This window comes from Orbicella franksi, chromosome 8, assembly GCF_964199315.1.
Source record: "Orbicella franksi chromosome 8, jaOrbFran1.1, whole genome shotgun sequence".
Lineage (NCBI taxonomy): Eukaryota > Metazoa > Cnidaria > Anthozoa > Scleractinia > Merulinidae > Orbicella > Orbicella franksi.
Genome location: NC_138152.1, coordinates 22,211,972 through 22,225,302, shown reverse-complemented (window position 1 = coordinate 22,225,302; position 13,331 = coordinate 22,211,972). Strand labels below are relative to the sequence as shown.

Below are 13,331 nucleotides of genomic sequence, written 5' to 3'. Positions count from 1 at the left end.
TTGGTTTTGGTTTTACAACACTCATTTAAAAACTGCTCTAATATCAAAATAATTATATTTAATTTGAATCTGTGTTTAAACTTATTATGACTAATTTCATCATTTATTTCCTGCAGGTTACTACTTGGATTGATGAAACCCTCAGCTCTATTGCTAGCAAACTGGAACATACAACTCAAGGATTTGCCGAGTTCTCTGGAGACAAAGTTGTAGCCATTCACACATGCTCTCTTTACACGTGTGCCCAGATGTCATCAGGGGCATTGTACTGGTGGTAAGTGATCAAATCCATGCAAAGCTTTTTTGTAACCTAATTAGTAAATTCTACAGTCACGTTGATGTATTAATTTGCAAACATCAACTGCCCAGAACAGTGTATAGTATGTGAATTCTGGTTTCTCTTGGATCTAGTAAACTGTCTGTGTATTGCATATAGGTCGCTGCATTACAGTTTATGCCATGAAAAGTAAATAATAGTCCTGCTGTTAAGAGCCAAAAATAACCAAAATCGTTCATTTTGTGATAAAAGCATTAAACTTCCCAGGATTACTAACCTCTATAAGGTAAACATTTTCTGATATGGAGCCATCCCAAATTTACACCCACAACAATGCTACGCGCATGTCAAGAAATGACATATTAAGCCTTTACATGGGAACGAGGCTGAGTTAAAATGCTTATTTGTAAGCCTTCTCTTAATATAAAAGCAACTTATAAAGTATCTGGGAGTCTAAAAATTTGTCACGTGATTGGTCACGTGACCATCATTTCAATAAACAATAAAATAATAGCTAATATTGTATTAATACGAATAATAATTTTTATTTCTCTTCTTCTTTCTCGTTTTTCCTGGCAAATAAAATGAGGTAATCATTTTGAACATTACATATAGAGTCATCAGAGATGCAAACTTGGAAACAGTGTCATATTGGGGCTCTGCATCAAATCGAGGCTTAGACAAAGCATGGATCTATGTTGGCTATTGAGGTGATCTGCTTAAGGTCTTTCCCCAGTATTGCATTGCGCATCCCTACTCTGCATAATTTCGCGCGTGATTAGCGCGCGTACATTAAAAAATGGCGGCTTTTTTTCGCGGCTGGACCTCGCCATAGAGGTAAATCGTCATTTTCTCGAAAACGAGTACGGTGAACTATCATTTTTTTCTGTTGTGTTGAATTGAGTAATAAATTTCTCTATATAAAATAAATATGGGCCAATTCTCAGTATTGAGCAAGAAACAATCGTCGGAAATGTGATTTTAGCAAGCAATCGTGACTGCAATCATGGTGCTATTGTAAGGATTTATATGGTATAAACAAGGTGCTGTTGCTCCTAAACGAACATGGGGACCCCTCATTTTTATTTCCAAATTTAAGTTCCTACAATATAAACAGTCAATAGGCAAAGTTTGGCAAAAATCTCAGTGCCGGTTCTATTTCAGTGGAATGACCTTAAGGTGGCTCCCTATAGTTTTATGATTGCACGCGTGTGTAGGACGAAAGCTCAAGTAATCTGCGTGCGCTCAAAGGACATCAACATGAGCACAAAAAGCAAAACTGACAGTGAATTTTCTTGTGTTTCCTTTGGTGAGGTTTTTCTCTTTTAAAAAAAAAACTTTGCCTCTGTTGTAACCACATACAATTTCTGTAAAATACCCTATTTCTGTTAAAATCTGTCAGAGCTAACTTGGTATATTTAGAAGAATGAAAAATTACAGGATATTGGAAAAACCGTCTGAACAACCTTGACTTTTTATCAATTCAAAATGGCACGCGATATCGTTTCCATGATGTGGCAAAGTATGAAAACATTTCACCGAAGGAGAGTATAAATCTTGAGGAGTTTAAGCCAAAATGAGGATTATATCTGCCTGTCATTAGATGAGACGATGCCATGGTAACAGCCTTAATCCAAAAATTGACAACCAAAATATAAGCCTTATTTTAACAGTACCCATAGTGGTAAGTCTCTACAGGGAAAACTTTAAGAGAAATTAACTAAGTTTCCTTTTCTAACTCACGCTCCATAGGAAGGGTGTTCGTAAATACTCTAGGGAGCCACCTTAAGGACATTCACACTAATTGTTTCTGCACATCGTTACTGTGCACGTAAATTCACAAGCCACGTCATGCATGAGAGCGCGCGCTAAGTAATAAAATAGGCAATGATAGGACAGATGGCCATTGCTATAGCTTTGCCTGGATTTAACGATCTTAGACGTTCGGTGACCCCTACTTTTCTTTCCAGAAACAGAGTTTATTTACCATTATCTCCACATCGTCTGAAACTGAACAAAAAAATCAGTGCGGGAAGTTAAAAAAATTTCAAGATTTCTGTCCATGGGACATTGGATCCTACCATCTTGCGGCTGCAAGGCGCATGAAACTATGGTCGCTGATTCGAACTTGTTCTTCAAGGAACCTTGCCAGTTAACTAAATTCAATTAAACAATATTTGGCAGAGAACATTTCATTTCAAAGATCCACTTGCAATATTTTTGGGCTTACAGACACTGTGGCCTTATTCGCTAACGAAGCCCGACTTTTTCAGATTTAGGGTATTCTTCCGGGCCTGTTCTCTCCAAAATGAAGTCGGTGACCCCCCATTTTTTTTTTTTTTTTTTACATTTTTGACATAACTAACTCATCATCCTACAGTGGTAAAAGTCCCAGAAAAAAAAAATCAATGTTGTAAAATTTTCGTACGACAATCCTTAAGTCTGGCTTAATGGGATATAAGTAATTTCGGTGCGAATCTCATGGGAAAACTCTTGATTGGTTTAAATCGTATTTGACTAATCGCACACAAGGGTGCTTCGTTAATGGCTGTCTCTCTAACTTCACCACTCTTAAATGTGGTGTGCCACAAGGCACCATCCTTGGTCCTCTCTTGTTTCTAATTTGTATTAACGATTTGCCCAGCTGTCTATCGTTTAGCGTACCTGTATGCTGATGACACCCACATTACTTATGCTGGTTGTGATTTGCATCTGATTCAGTCTAGTGTATGACATGAAAAGCTAAGCAAATGGCTTGTGTCTAACAAACTTACCTTGAATGCTACAAAACGGACTTTATGTTGATCGGCTCCAGGGAAAGATTAAGTACTCTATCTGATATACTCGAACTCTCCATTGATAATGGTCCGATTCAACAAGTTTCCTCTGTGAAATCACTTTGGATATATATCAATGAAAATCTAACGTGGCATTCCCACTTGATAAACTGTGTAAAAAGTTTGCTTAGAACTGCAACTGGAGCCATAAAGCGAGTTAAGCCATTTGTCCCTCAATCTACCCTACTCTGCACATACAACTCACTAGTTCAACCTCACTTTGATTACTGCAGCCTAGTCTGGGGTAATTGTGGCAAAACATTATCTGATAAGGTACAAAAACTACAAAACTGTGCTGCACGAGTAATAACTTCATCAGCCTATGAAGCTGATGTTGATTCCTTGTTTCACAAACTCAGCTGGAAAGACTTGCAATTTCAACTCCAAATTCAGAAAGCTCTAATTAATGGTTTTCAAGTCTAAACGGTCTGGTTCCCGAATATCCTACTTCTAAATTTGTAATGCGAAATGAATCAAATTATGCTCTGAGGGACTCGGTTAACTTGTTGTTCCCTTTCTGAGAACTAACTACATGAAAAAGAGTTTTAGTTATAGCAGCGCAACCCTTTGCAACAGCTTACCCTGTAACATTAGAGAGTTTGGTTCATTAAATCAATTTAAACACTTTCTCAATCGTAATTTTTAACCACACAGCATTCACAGAAATCAGGTTTATAAGTAGAATATTGTTGTCAGTTATTACAAAATTAACATATGATTGTACCTGTTTGGTACAATCTTTATTGTACCTGTTTGTGCAATTGTGGTGGAAATTGCAACTAAAAGAACCTTTATTCAGCTAGTGCTTTTAAAAGCAGGCATAGGAATGTTACAGCCAATGACAGCTGTTTTTCAAAAGGTTTCCTTCAGACCAAAAAGTTCAACAAGTGTTTATTGTAACATACCTGATCTATTCCGGCATATTTGAAAGTCTCAAATTCGAAACAGAAGGTGTCTCAATCACAGTAAGCAAGTAACTCAAGAAAATAATGTCAATGAAACCTAACAATTATATAAATTGACTCTGTATCTCAGCCTCGATTTGATGCATAACTCTGATATTATGTTTTTGGCACATCTCAAACATACATTTAAGGTTTGAATTTCCTGGTCTAGATAATAGAATCTACATTGCAAATGATAAAATTGGCATGTAAAAAATGATAATGATTTCATCAGTGCCTATTGCTTTGCTGGTAATTGAAAACAATGGTCACGTGACTGTCACTTGACATAATTTAAGACTAAGGCACTGGTTAATTTGTTATTGTATAGCTGGTTTTCACATGATGTCATTAAAACTCGAACTACAAAACTGAGATTTTACTTAAACGATGTATAAGAGCAGCTGAAAACTAATATTCATACAAATTTTCACTTCCAATGGGTTTTTGGTTTTGTGATACACTATGCTTGAATTTCGAAGCTTTTGTGTGACGCGGCATTTACGTGACGGCCTAGAGAGCTGTCATGATGGTTAAAACGTGTCTTATTTCGGGGAACTTGGCTATCTGAACAGTTCATGTCTTAGAAAAAGTATTATTTTAATGTTTTAGAGTTTCTCGAGGGATAAATTCACGTTTTTGAAGCAAAACTCAGTGACAGATGTTTCTGTTGGTTTCCGGCCGCCATGTTGGTGCCCATACGGATGGGCACCAGCCTGGGGCACCAGCATGGCATCTCCATACAAATCTCTATAAGTTTGGGTAAAAAATTTCTCCGCATATCTTGCATAAGAAAAATAGCTGTGACCTGAATTAGTAACCCTGCCAAGTTTGATGCTTTTATCAAAAAACGAACAATTTTGTCCCCTAACGGCTGGACTATAAATTAACAGATGCTGAGGTTAAAAAGTCCCAAAACCTCGGTCTCTAAATTTAATAATTGAAGGGGTGCACAGAATAAGGACTTATGTGAATGTTAATCTATGTGATGTCAAACTATATTAAGTTTATGCTTCACAGGGGAATACAGGGGAATTTGGAGGGAAATTATCTAGCAATTTATATGAAGCCACTTCAGGTTTTTTTTCTGGCACCCCTTGAGTTATCTTAACAATAATTGCAGACTTGCTGTACTCAATATTGTATGCATCTGCAAACAGCGTTTGAGAATCATTACACTTTCAACCTCTTCATTCACTTGAACATGGAAATAACTACATACTGTACTGGTGTATAATATTACTGTATTTTCCCGTGCATAAGTTGACCTTTCAAGACCTAAAAATCAGTCCGAAAATTCACCCTCATTTTATACATGGGTAAAAAACTTGAGATTCACGCACAAGTTAAGTAATTTGCATAATAATTAACCGCGCGGCCATGGGCCGAGCGCGGTTCTAGGTTTACCCGTGGTTTATTTATTTTTTTTTTTGTCGGTGACCAGACGCAGACCTCCGCTCGGCCAAACTTTGAGTCACCCAACGTGTGATGTTTTTCCGCCAGAAGCTGTTAAAACATAAATACACGGACAATTTTACGGATATTCTTTTCTTTTTTGTGGGTAAAATATATTTTCTTTTTTTTTTATCAAAGCGTTGGATTTAAAGGGAATAATAAATACGGTGAAAAAAGGTATTACGTCAGCCATGGAATGCGCTGACGTTGCAGCTTTCACTTTCGCTACGTGACAAGTAAGATCGTGTTTACTTTGCAAGTTTATTTCGGCAGAAGCGACGGTCATTAATTTATTTGTAATTTTGCCAGTATTTCTTGCGGTTTTAGGCAAATGAAGTAAATCCTTTGACTGTTTCATCGCAGCGAGTTCATAGATCGGAAGCAAAATTAAATATTTGCAAGCCAAGCAAAGAACGTGTCAGAACGTGCGAAGATTACGTCATTGATAGGGAAATAACCACCGTACTAAAGATAGCCGTAGATAACGCAATTCTTGAATTATGTGACTCGTGTGACTTCTTTGCTAACCCTTAACTCAAGGGAAAAAAACAGTTTAATTTAATCGTGACTTTAAAGAAAGAAAGCGGTTTGTAATAGTGTTCGTATCTTCATGCCCATACATATCCCGAAGAAACTTCCAGATTAAGACTATTACGTCATCGGAGATGTCACAACGGCTACGACTGATGGCGCGATAATAGAGTTTGTGTTGATCAAGTGCTGTGATGTCTACAGTAATCAATGAATCATCAAAGATTGCTTTGGAATATGCACTGCGTTGCGACTGTAGTATTAAGAAAACAGTTAAATTTTAAAAGCGCGGTTATAAGATCTAACAGATCTTCTTGTTGTCTTTCAGTGTTAACAAACATGTAGTAAACGGCAACACAGTTTACGACGTACATTCACTTAGCGATCTGTTTCTCTATATCAGAACACGAATGTTGTAGATACTCACTGGCTCAATTTTGTCATAAAGAACCGATATTTTTGCTGTAAGTAAATCTGTCAGGCTGCTCAGAAGACATCTTTCGCGATTCGAACTTTTCTGCTTAGTAACCTGGCAGGTACAGTCTCAACAGATTTCAAGGCTTGGCTACCAAGTATCACAACGCGCGCTTTGCACTTTGTTTATCGAGTCGTTTTGAAAGAGTCCTGAGTTTCTTTGGTGTTTTCCCTGTCTTCTAAAGCCACTTTGTATCTCTACACACTTAAAAAGGTTCGTTTGGAATCATCATGTTTGGTTTTGTGAGCATTTCACAAAACTTATCGTCAAAAAGCCCGCATACACTCATGTTGCTAAACTGGGTAAAATGCTTGTGTACTTATCATAATAAGCTTAGTAAAACTTCAGGTTGAAACTTGCTGTGATTTGTTCGCATATCCGCAGTAGCTGAAAGAAAATTCTAAGAAATACAAGAAGAGCTTTCCAAGAAACTCTCACCTGGAAATGAAGAAAATCTTGTTTTTGGCCTCAAAAATTGGGGGTCGACTTATACACAGGATCGACTATTACATGGGATCGACTATTACACGAGTAAACACAGTACATACATGTGTGCTTTACCATAGGGGTGTACTTCCATTTGAGCAAAGAAAGAAACTGTAGAAAAAGCTCGGGCCAGGGCAAGAAGAAACTGCACCATCTTCACCAGCTGTATAGTACGAGGAGTTCAGGTAATCCATGCCAAGAGTGAAACTTAACAGTAAACAGAGAGAAAATTTAAATCTTTGAATAATCGTATGAAAGGATTTGATGCATGCATTACTTAATTACGTATGTCTATGTGCACTACTATAACTATATCAGGGTTAGGGTTAGCTTAGCTAACTATAATTCAAATTTGTTACCCCCAGTTTACACCCTTTGACTTAAACAGATTAGCCAACAGAATTCACAGACATCATAAAAAGAACCAAACTAATAACAGGTAGCTGATTATTTGAAAGATTAACTTCCCTTTCAATGTCTCCTAATCAGAAAATGCTCTTGGAAAACCTCTTGGGTTATGAAAAAGAGGTGTGTGCAAGGCATTCAAAGTGAAAGAGGGTTTTTGTTTCCTATAGGACCCCTCTGTTTGTCAGGTTTTTAAGGCGTCAGTCATCAAAAAGACTCTTTTCAAGGCTACTTACTCCTTTGTAGTACTCATCACATTTAATTGAAACTTCAAATAATTGAAATCATGATCAGAAGTTCAACTACAACATAGCTGTCAACATCCCCCTTTCCCCTTTCAGCGTTGAATTTCATGTATCAGTTCAGAGTGTTTATCAATACTGTACAGGGTTTGGTATGGGCAGACTGTTATGAAAATGAGATTTATGACAAAGATTGTTAGTGTGATCAAAAATTAAATTGTGAATCACTGATATGTAGACTCATAGGGCTCAACCATTCTCTGTAATGTTGCAGATTTTAACTAGATGAGTGAAAGTTGGTTCTACAAAGTGTTAGACAAGTGTGGACAGTACATGTATTCCAGTTACAGCATATGGTTACAGTGTACAAGTGTTTCTTGTGAACATTATACAGAACTTGTAGTACCATGATAGAAAGGTGGTAGCTGCACATAAAATCTTGTACCAACTTAACAACTGCTGAAGTATTGCTTTTCTTCAACATCAGGTCTGCTTACGTAGCTGTCCTTTGTATCATCCTGGTTCTATTGGTTTCAACATCTCTTCTGGTATCCCTCGTATGGGACAGTTATTAGAATCGGCATGGAATCTGGATGAGAAGTGTCGCTTTAAAGTTTTGCCACTAGGAAATGAAGAATCTCCTAATCCACCACTTATTGATGAACAAGACAGTGATGTTCCTGGCTCTCTTGGCCTGAGTGAGTTTAATTTAGTGGAAGCTGATACATAGCTAGAGTCAAGGACTACATGTACACCCCATGGTTGACGCAAGTCATGAAATATATGCACACATGTATTAGCATGTGCAGGTTTTGGATGGCCAATATGACTTATTTCGGTTACAAGTACAGCAAATGCACTTCAGGCATTAATTACATATTCTTGCATTTTGATTGGTTCTAACTTATTATCTATTGGAAGACCTGTAGGTTATGCATACATGTAGATGATGTCATTAACATTTTTTCTTTCTTTACTGTGTAAAACAAGTAGACTCCATGTTGCTGTGCATCTATACTTAAACTTTATTTTTTCTCAAATTGAAGAGTAGCTTTTATACAAGCTAATTTTTCTGAGAGAAAAATAACAAAACAAATCAACGTAATATACAGTAACAAACAATGTATTCAGTAATAGATCATGGATGACGTCAAATTGCGGTAAGAACATCAGCGACATACTCACCTAACAGCTCTTGTGCCACTATTTTGGTCCTACCGCATTTTGACATCGTCTGTAATCTATGACTAAACAGACTCACCAGAACATGGAATCTATTTAATTGTTTGACATATTATAGTACAGATAGGACCCTGCACACATTCTGATTGGTTGAAAAACCCATGTTTTATCAGAGTATAAAACATAGAAAAAGCAGGTTTTTTTGTTTTTTGCCACCACATTACCTCTATATCATAAAGCAAATGAAGAAGCCTAAGCTACTATAATATTACACTGTGATAAAACACGACGGACATTTGAAATTATGAGGCAGCCAAGATTGAAATACCTACCAGCAATTTTCACAGTTTATCAGGTTTTAGCTACTGTCTCAAAAGAACTAGCAATTACTACTAGTTCTTTTTAGACAATAATGAAAACAAGAGTAAACTGTATAAATCGCTGTAAGGTATTTCAATGCTTGTTGCCTCAATGTTTTCCAAAATTAAAGTCACTTATTATATCTCTCAGTTAGTACGCGCGCTGTGATTGGTCAATTTAGCAGGCCGTAATCTACTGTACGGCCCCCTAAAGCTGTTTTTGTTGCCAAAGTGTTTCGCCAAGTGTTCTTAACATTTTTAGGAGGTAAAAGTTTAAAACTTTCTTTTACTTCTAAAATTGTGTATTAAAACCTACTAACGATTTCAAATTGACTAGTTTAGCTTTTGAGGTGCATCAGAAATTTGAAGCTGTTCTGTGTGAATAGAAACCGTTCCTGAACCCGTCAGACATCCAGTAGAGATATAAATACCTTACTAACCTCGTTTTCTCGGTCCGTACTGTAAGTTACGAATCCGTGTTTTTCCCCCTTTGATTTATGGCCCCCGAGCTTCGCGCTTGGGCCACAAATCGATGTGGAATAAACTGGGTCTGTAACTTACAATATGGCCCTCACACTCAGTTAGGAAGAGGTATTTAGGGCTTTATTCCACTCACCCCTTCAATATTGTGAATATCAAATGTAGGATTGTGTTGATTTTTCATTGATTTGTCATTTGCAGAACGTAAAAAGGATCCATCAGTAGGGGCAGCAGAAGATAAATCTGTTCAGGATTGGGATTTGAAAGATGTTATTTTTGTAGAAGATAAACGTAACATTCCTGTTGGAAAAGTACTTAAAGTAAGTGCATCTAGCTTTTTTTAGAAGGATGCAGTGTAGTTTATGGAAATATCCCAGCTTACAGTATCTTAATGCATATGAACTCTCAACAAAATGGTGTTACGTTTGTACTTGAACTGTTGGCAGTTATTTCAATGCGTGGCATTATTTTGTTTTCCAGGTGGATGGACCTTATGCTGCTGTCAAGTTTCCACCCAAAGATAGTGCTCTTCAGGCTGCAGCTGCAGCTCTCTCAAATGAAGAGGCCAGTGGATCTCTTCTGCAGGACGTACGTCTTCTACGCAAGGATGAACTTCAGGTAACTGCTATGCTTAAAGGGGCAGTATCATGTAGTTTTCGTGCAAACTATGCTAGAATTATAAAGCTGCACTCACTGATCAACAAAATAACCTTAAAACGACAAAAAAGGCATAAATTCAATCTCTAAGATATCAATGATTTTTCCTCCAAGTAACATTGTCAAACTTGCAAACGTTGGCCTGACATTTTCTAGTTTTAGACCACTTCTTTCCTACTCATCCATAGCCACAACAGTTGTAAACAACTGTCGTGACTAGTACGGTGCATTTTAGCAAGGTTAGGCAACTACTTGTGGATTTCCAATTAATACCAACACCTTCTTTGGATTTTCAAGTAGCACTAAATCTTGGTGAGACTGCCCCTTTGATCAGGTGTTTCATCCTATCAGTTCATTCATGTAACAAAGTTTTGTTAAAAAAATATCTTATTACTAGTTAACATGACTGTAAAACTAACGGTATTTTCAGCCTTAGACTGCATGTACATGCACTATAGCTAGCTACCAGAGTTCCATAGTTTATTCATGTGGCACTAAACTGATAAGCTGATAATTATATGTAAGATATGATGATGTGTAAAAATTAATTGTACTTTGTAATTTTCTGGCAATCTCTGTACATAAATAATGAATATAATGCTTGGTTTTTTGTTATAGCTGGTTAAGTCATCTGCTGCAAACAAGATTCCTGACTGTATTCAACGCACACCAAAACTTTTATCTGTCCCGTCAGGTGCTAAACCTCTGGCTGTGACTGTTAACTGCAAAGGTACAATTAGTTTACTTTTACATGTAGTAATGATAACTTTGTCTTATGTACCTTTGAATATGTGATTATATTTCACAAACTCCGGTCGAAATATATGAGAATAAATCAGTTATTGTCCGTTTACTTGTGTTTCGATCCACACCTTTAATGCCCCAAGAGGTACCCCCCAAGAAAACTAAACACATGATGTAATCCCATCAAGACCCGGGAGCACTAACCATGTGCTCCCAGGATTCCTAGCAACTTTTTCTGCCGTGCTTCAATCCTATAGACAGGTAAGTATTTTTCGCTCATATTTGAGCTTTTATTTCTCCCTTTTTTTGTTGCTCTAGCTTAAAATTTCCTTGCAGGAATCAACCTACAGTGGTTTCCTTCAACTACAGCGTTTTTTGAGGCCAGATATGATGCCTTCACATTGCAAACGTAAATCACGTTCACCTTCCCACCATTCGCATGATCGGGACTCGCCATCTAACTCACCCAAACATCATCGTTCAAAGGCCAACAACAAGCTGGAGTCCATTCTGAAGTCTTTCGACACCCTTAAAAATGATGTTTCCAACTGTAATAGCTGTTTGGCCCTTTATGAGTCCCACTTAGAACAACAGAAAATGGCTTTCAAACCAGATCATGAAGTCGACTGTGATGCCATTTCCTTGGTGGTTTCTGAAAACCCTGCGTTCAAGTCTGTCAATGGAGATGAGGCTTTTCAGCCATCAGCCGAGGCAGAATTGTTGCCAAATGAGGCTACTAAGCCACCAAACACGGCTATTAAGCCACCAAACAAGGCCTTTGACCCGCCAAACAAGGCTATTAAGCCACCAAATGACACCTCAAGTGCAGGCAATACAAAATGCGGGATCAAATGACAATGCCAACTCCGCATGTTATGACCCCGACACTTCTGTCACATCCTGGAAACCATCCAAGGTGTTTTCTTCATTCTTGGACAAAAACTTCGGAAGGAAACTCAGTTACGGTCAAGTTTTGGATATTTTGGAAACTAGCAGTGTCGTATCTGTCGATGCTTTAGCATCGCCTACACTTTATACCATGATTATCAACCAAATTTCAAACCCTCAAACCAAGAAATATGTACAAGAACGTTATAAGGAACTTACCTCCATTCAGCGTTCTTTACTTAATGCCACTGGCCCTCTTTGCTGTCTACATGACGCGCTTGAATCAAAGGAAACTATCTCTAATGAAGATGTTAAGTTAATGTTAGAGCAGGCACTGTGCCTTCTTGGCTCAGCTAACTATCAGTTGTCAGCATTAAGACAAAAGAAGGTTTTAGCAGCCATTAATAAGGCCAAGATTAATTTAGGGGACCTCCCTTTACCTAATGCTAAGAAAATGCTTTTTGGGGATGACTTTCCCTTCCTTGCCTCAAAGCAGGCTGACCTATCCCGTGGCCTCTCTGAAACCCTCTCATCAAATACAGGGCGCCAATTTCCACAGATATCTGGCCCTTCCCAACGTTTTGGATCTAGAACAGCCCCCATACGACACACCCTCCACCCTGCAAAGTATGCCCAAACCTGTGCATAAAACTGCTTTTTTCATCCTCAAAGGACGACCCAACAAGAATCAACCAGCACCTATCCCAGCGGAAGCAAACAACTTCAGACCCAGAAATTCTAAGTATTGTAAAGGGCTTTCAAATAGATTTTCATTCACCCCCAGTTCAGTCTTGCCCTCCTGTTACAAGAGCAGGTCCATCAGAAACTCAGTTGATCGATGTAGAAGTCCAGGAACTGTTAAAGAAAGGAGCTATTCAGGAGGTCAACCCTTCAGACGAAGGCTTCTACAGCTGCCTTTTTTTTGTTCTGAAGTAAAAAGGGACTGACAGACCTGTAATAGATTGAGTTCATTAAACCGATTTGTTCGCAACTCTCACTTCCAGATGGAAAACCTTCATTGTTTGAAAACCCTTCTCAGGAGTACATGACAAGTATTGATCTAAAAGTTGCCTATTTTTCTGTTCCCATGCACAAATCCTCTGAAAGGTTTCTCCATTTCATCTGGGGCAGCAAACACTCCTGAGGAAGCAGGGGTACCAAATCATGGTATACTTGGATGACTTCCTTCTCCTTGCCTCTGCCAAGGAGGAACCTCAACATCTAACTCAAATGACAGTAACTCTATTGCGACACCTATCATATATGAACTCAGTTAAATGACCTCGCTCTCCATGAGTTCTTGTAGCTCAGTGGATAGAGCGCCTGCCTGGTGTTCGGGAGGTCATGGGTTCGACTCCTGTCAGGGACT

General features: G+C 38.1%; 2 protein-coding genes across 2 annotated transcripts in view; both read left to right on the top strand.

Moving 5' to 3' along the window:
* The window catches only part of LOC145494250 (uncharacterized), a 448,804-nt gene that overhangs the window by 210,353 nt on the left and 225,120 nt on the right, over positions 1-13,331 (top strand). The window lies entirely within an intron of this gene.
* Positions 1-13,331, top strand: part of LOC145495725 (uncharacterized) — a 48,394-nt gene that overhangs the window by 926 nt on the left and 34,137 nt on the right. The window contains 9 exon segments of the mRNA XM_081475327.1: positions 117-274; positions 7,086-7,118; positions 8,118-8,381; positions 8,784-8,812; positions 9,875-9,993; positions 10,154-10,291; positions 10,949-11,060; positions 11,332-11,335; positions 11,632-11,903. Of these exon segments, the coding sequence (XP_081331453.1) occupies positions 117-274; positions 7,086-7,118; positions 8,118-8,381; positions 8,784-8,812; positions 9,875-9,993; positions 10,154-10,291; positions 10,949-11,060; positions 11,332-11,335; positions 11,632-11,903 (1,129 nt within the window).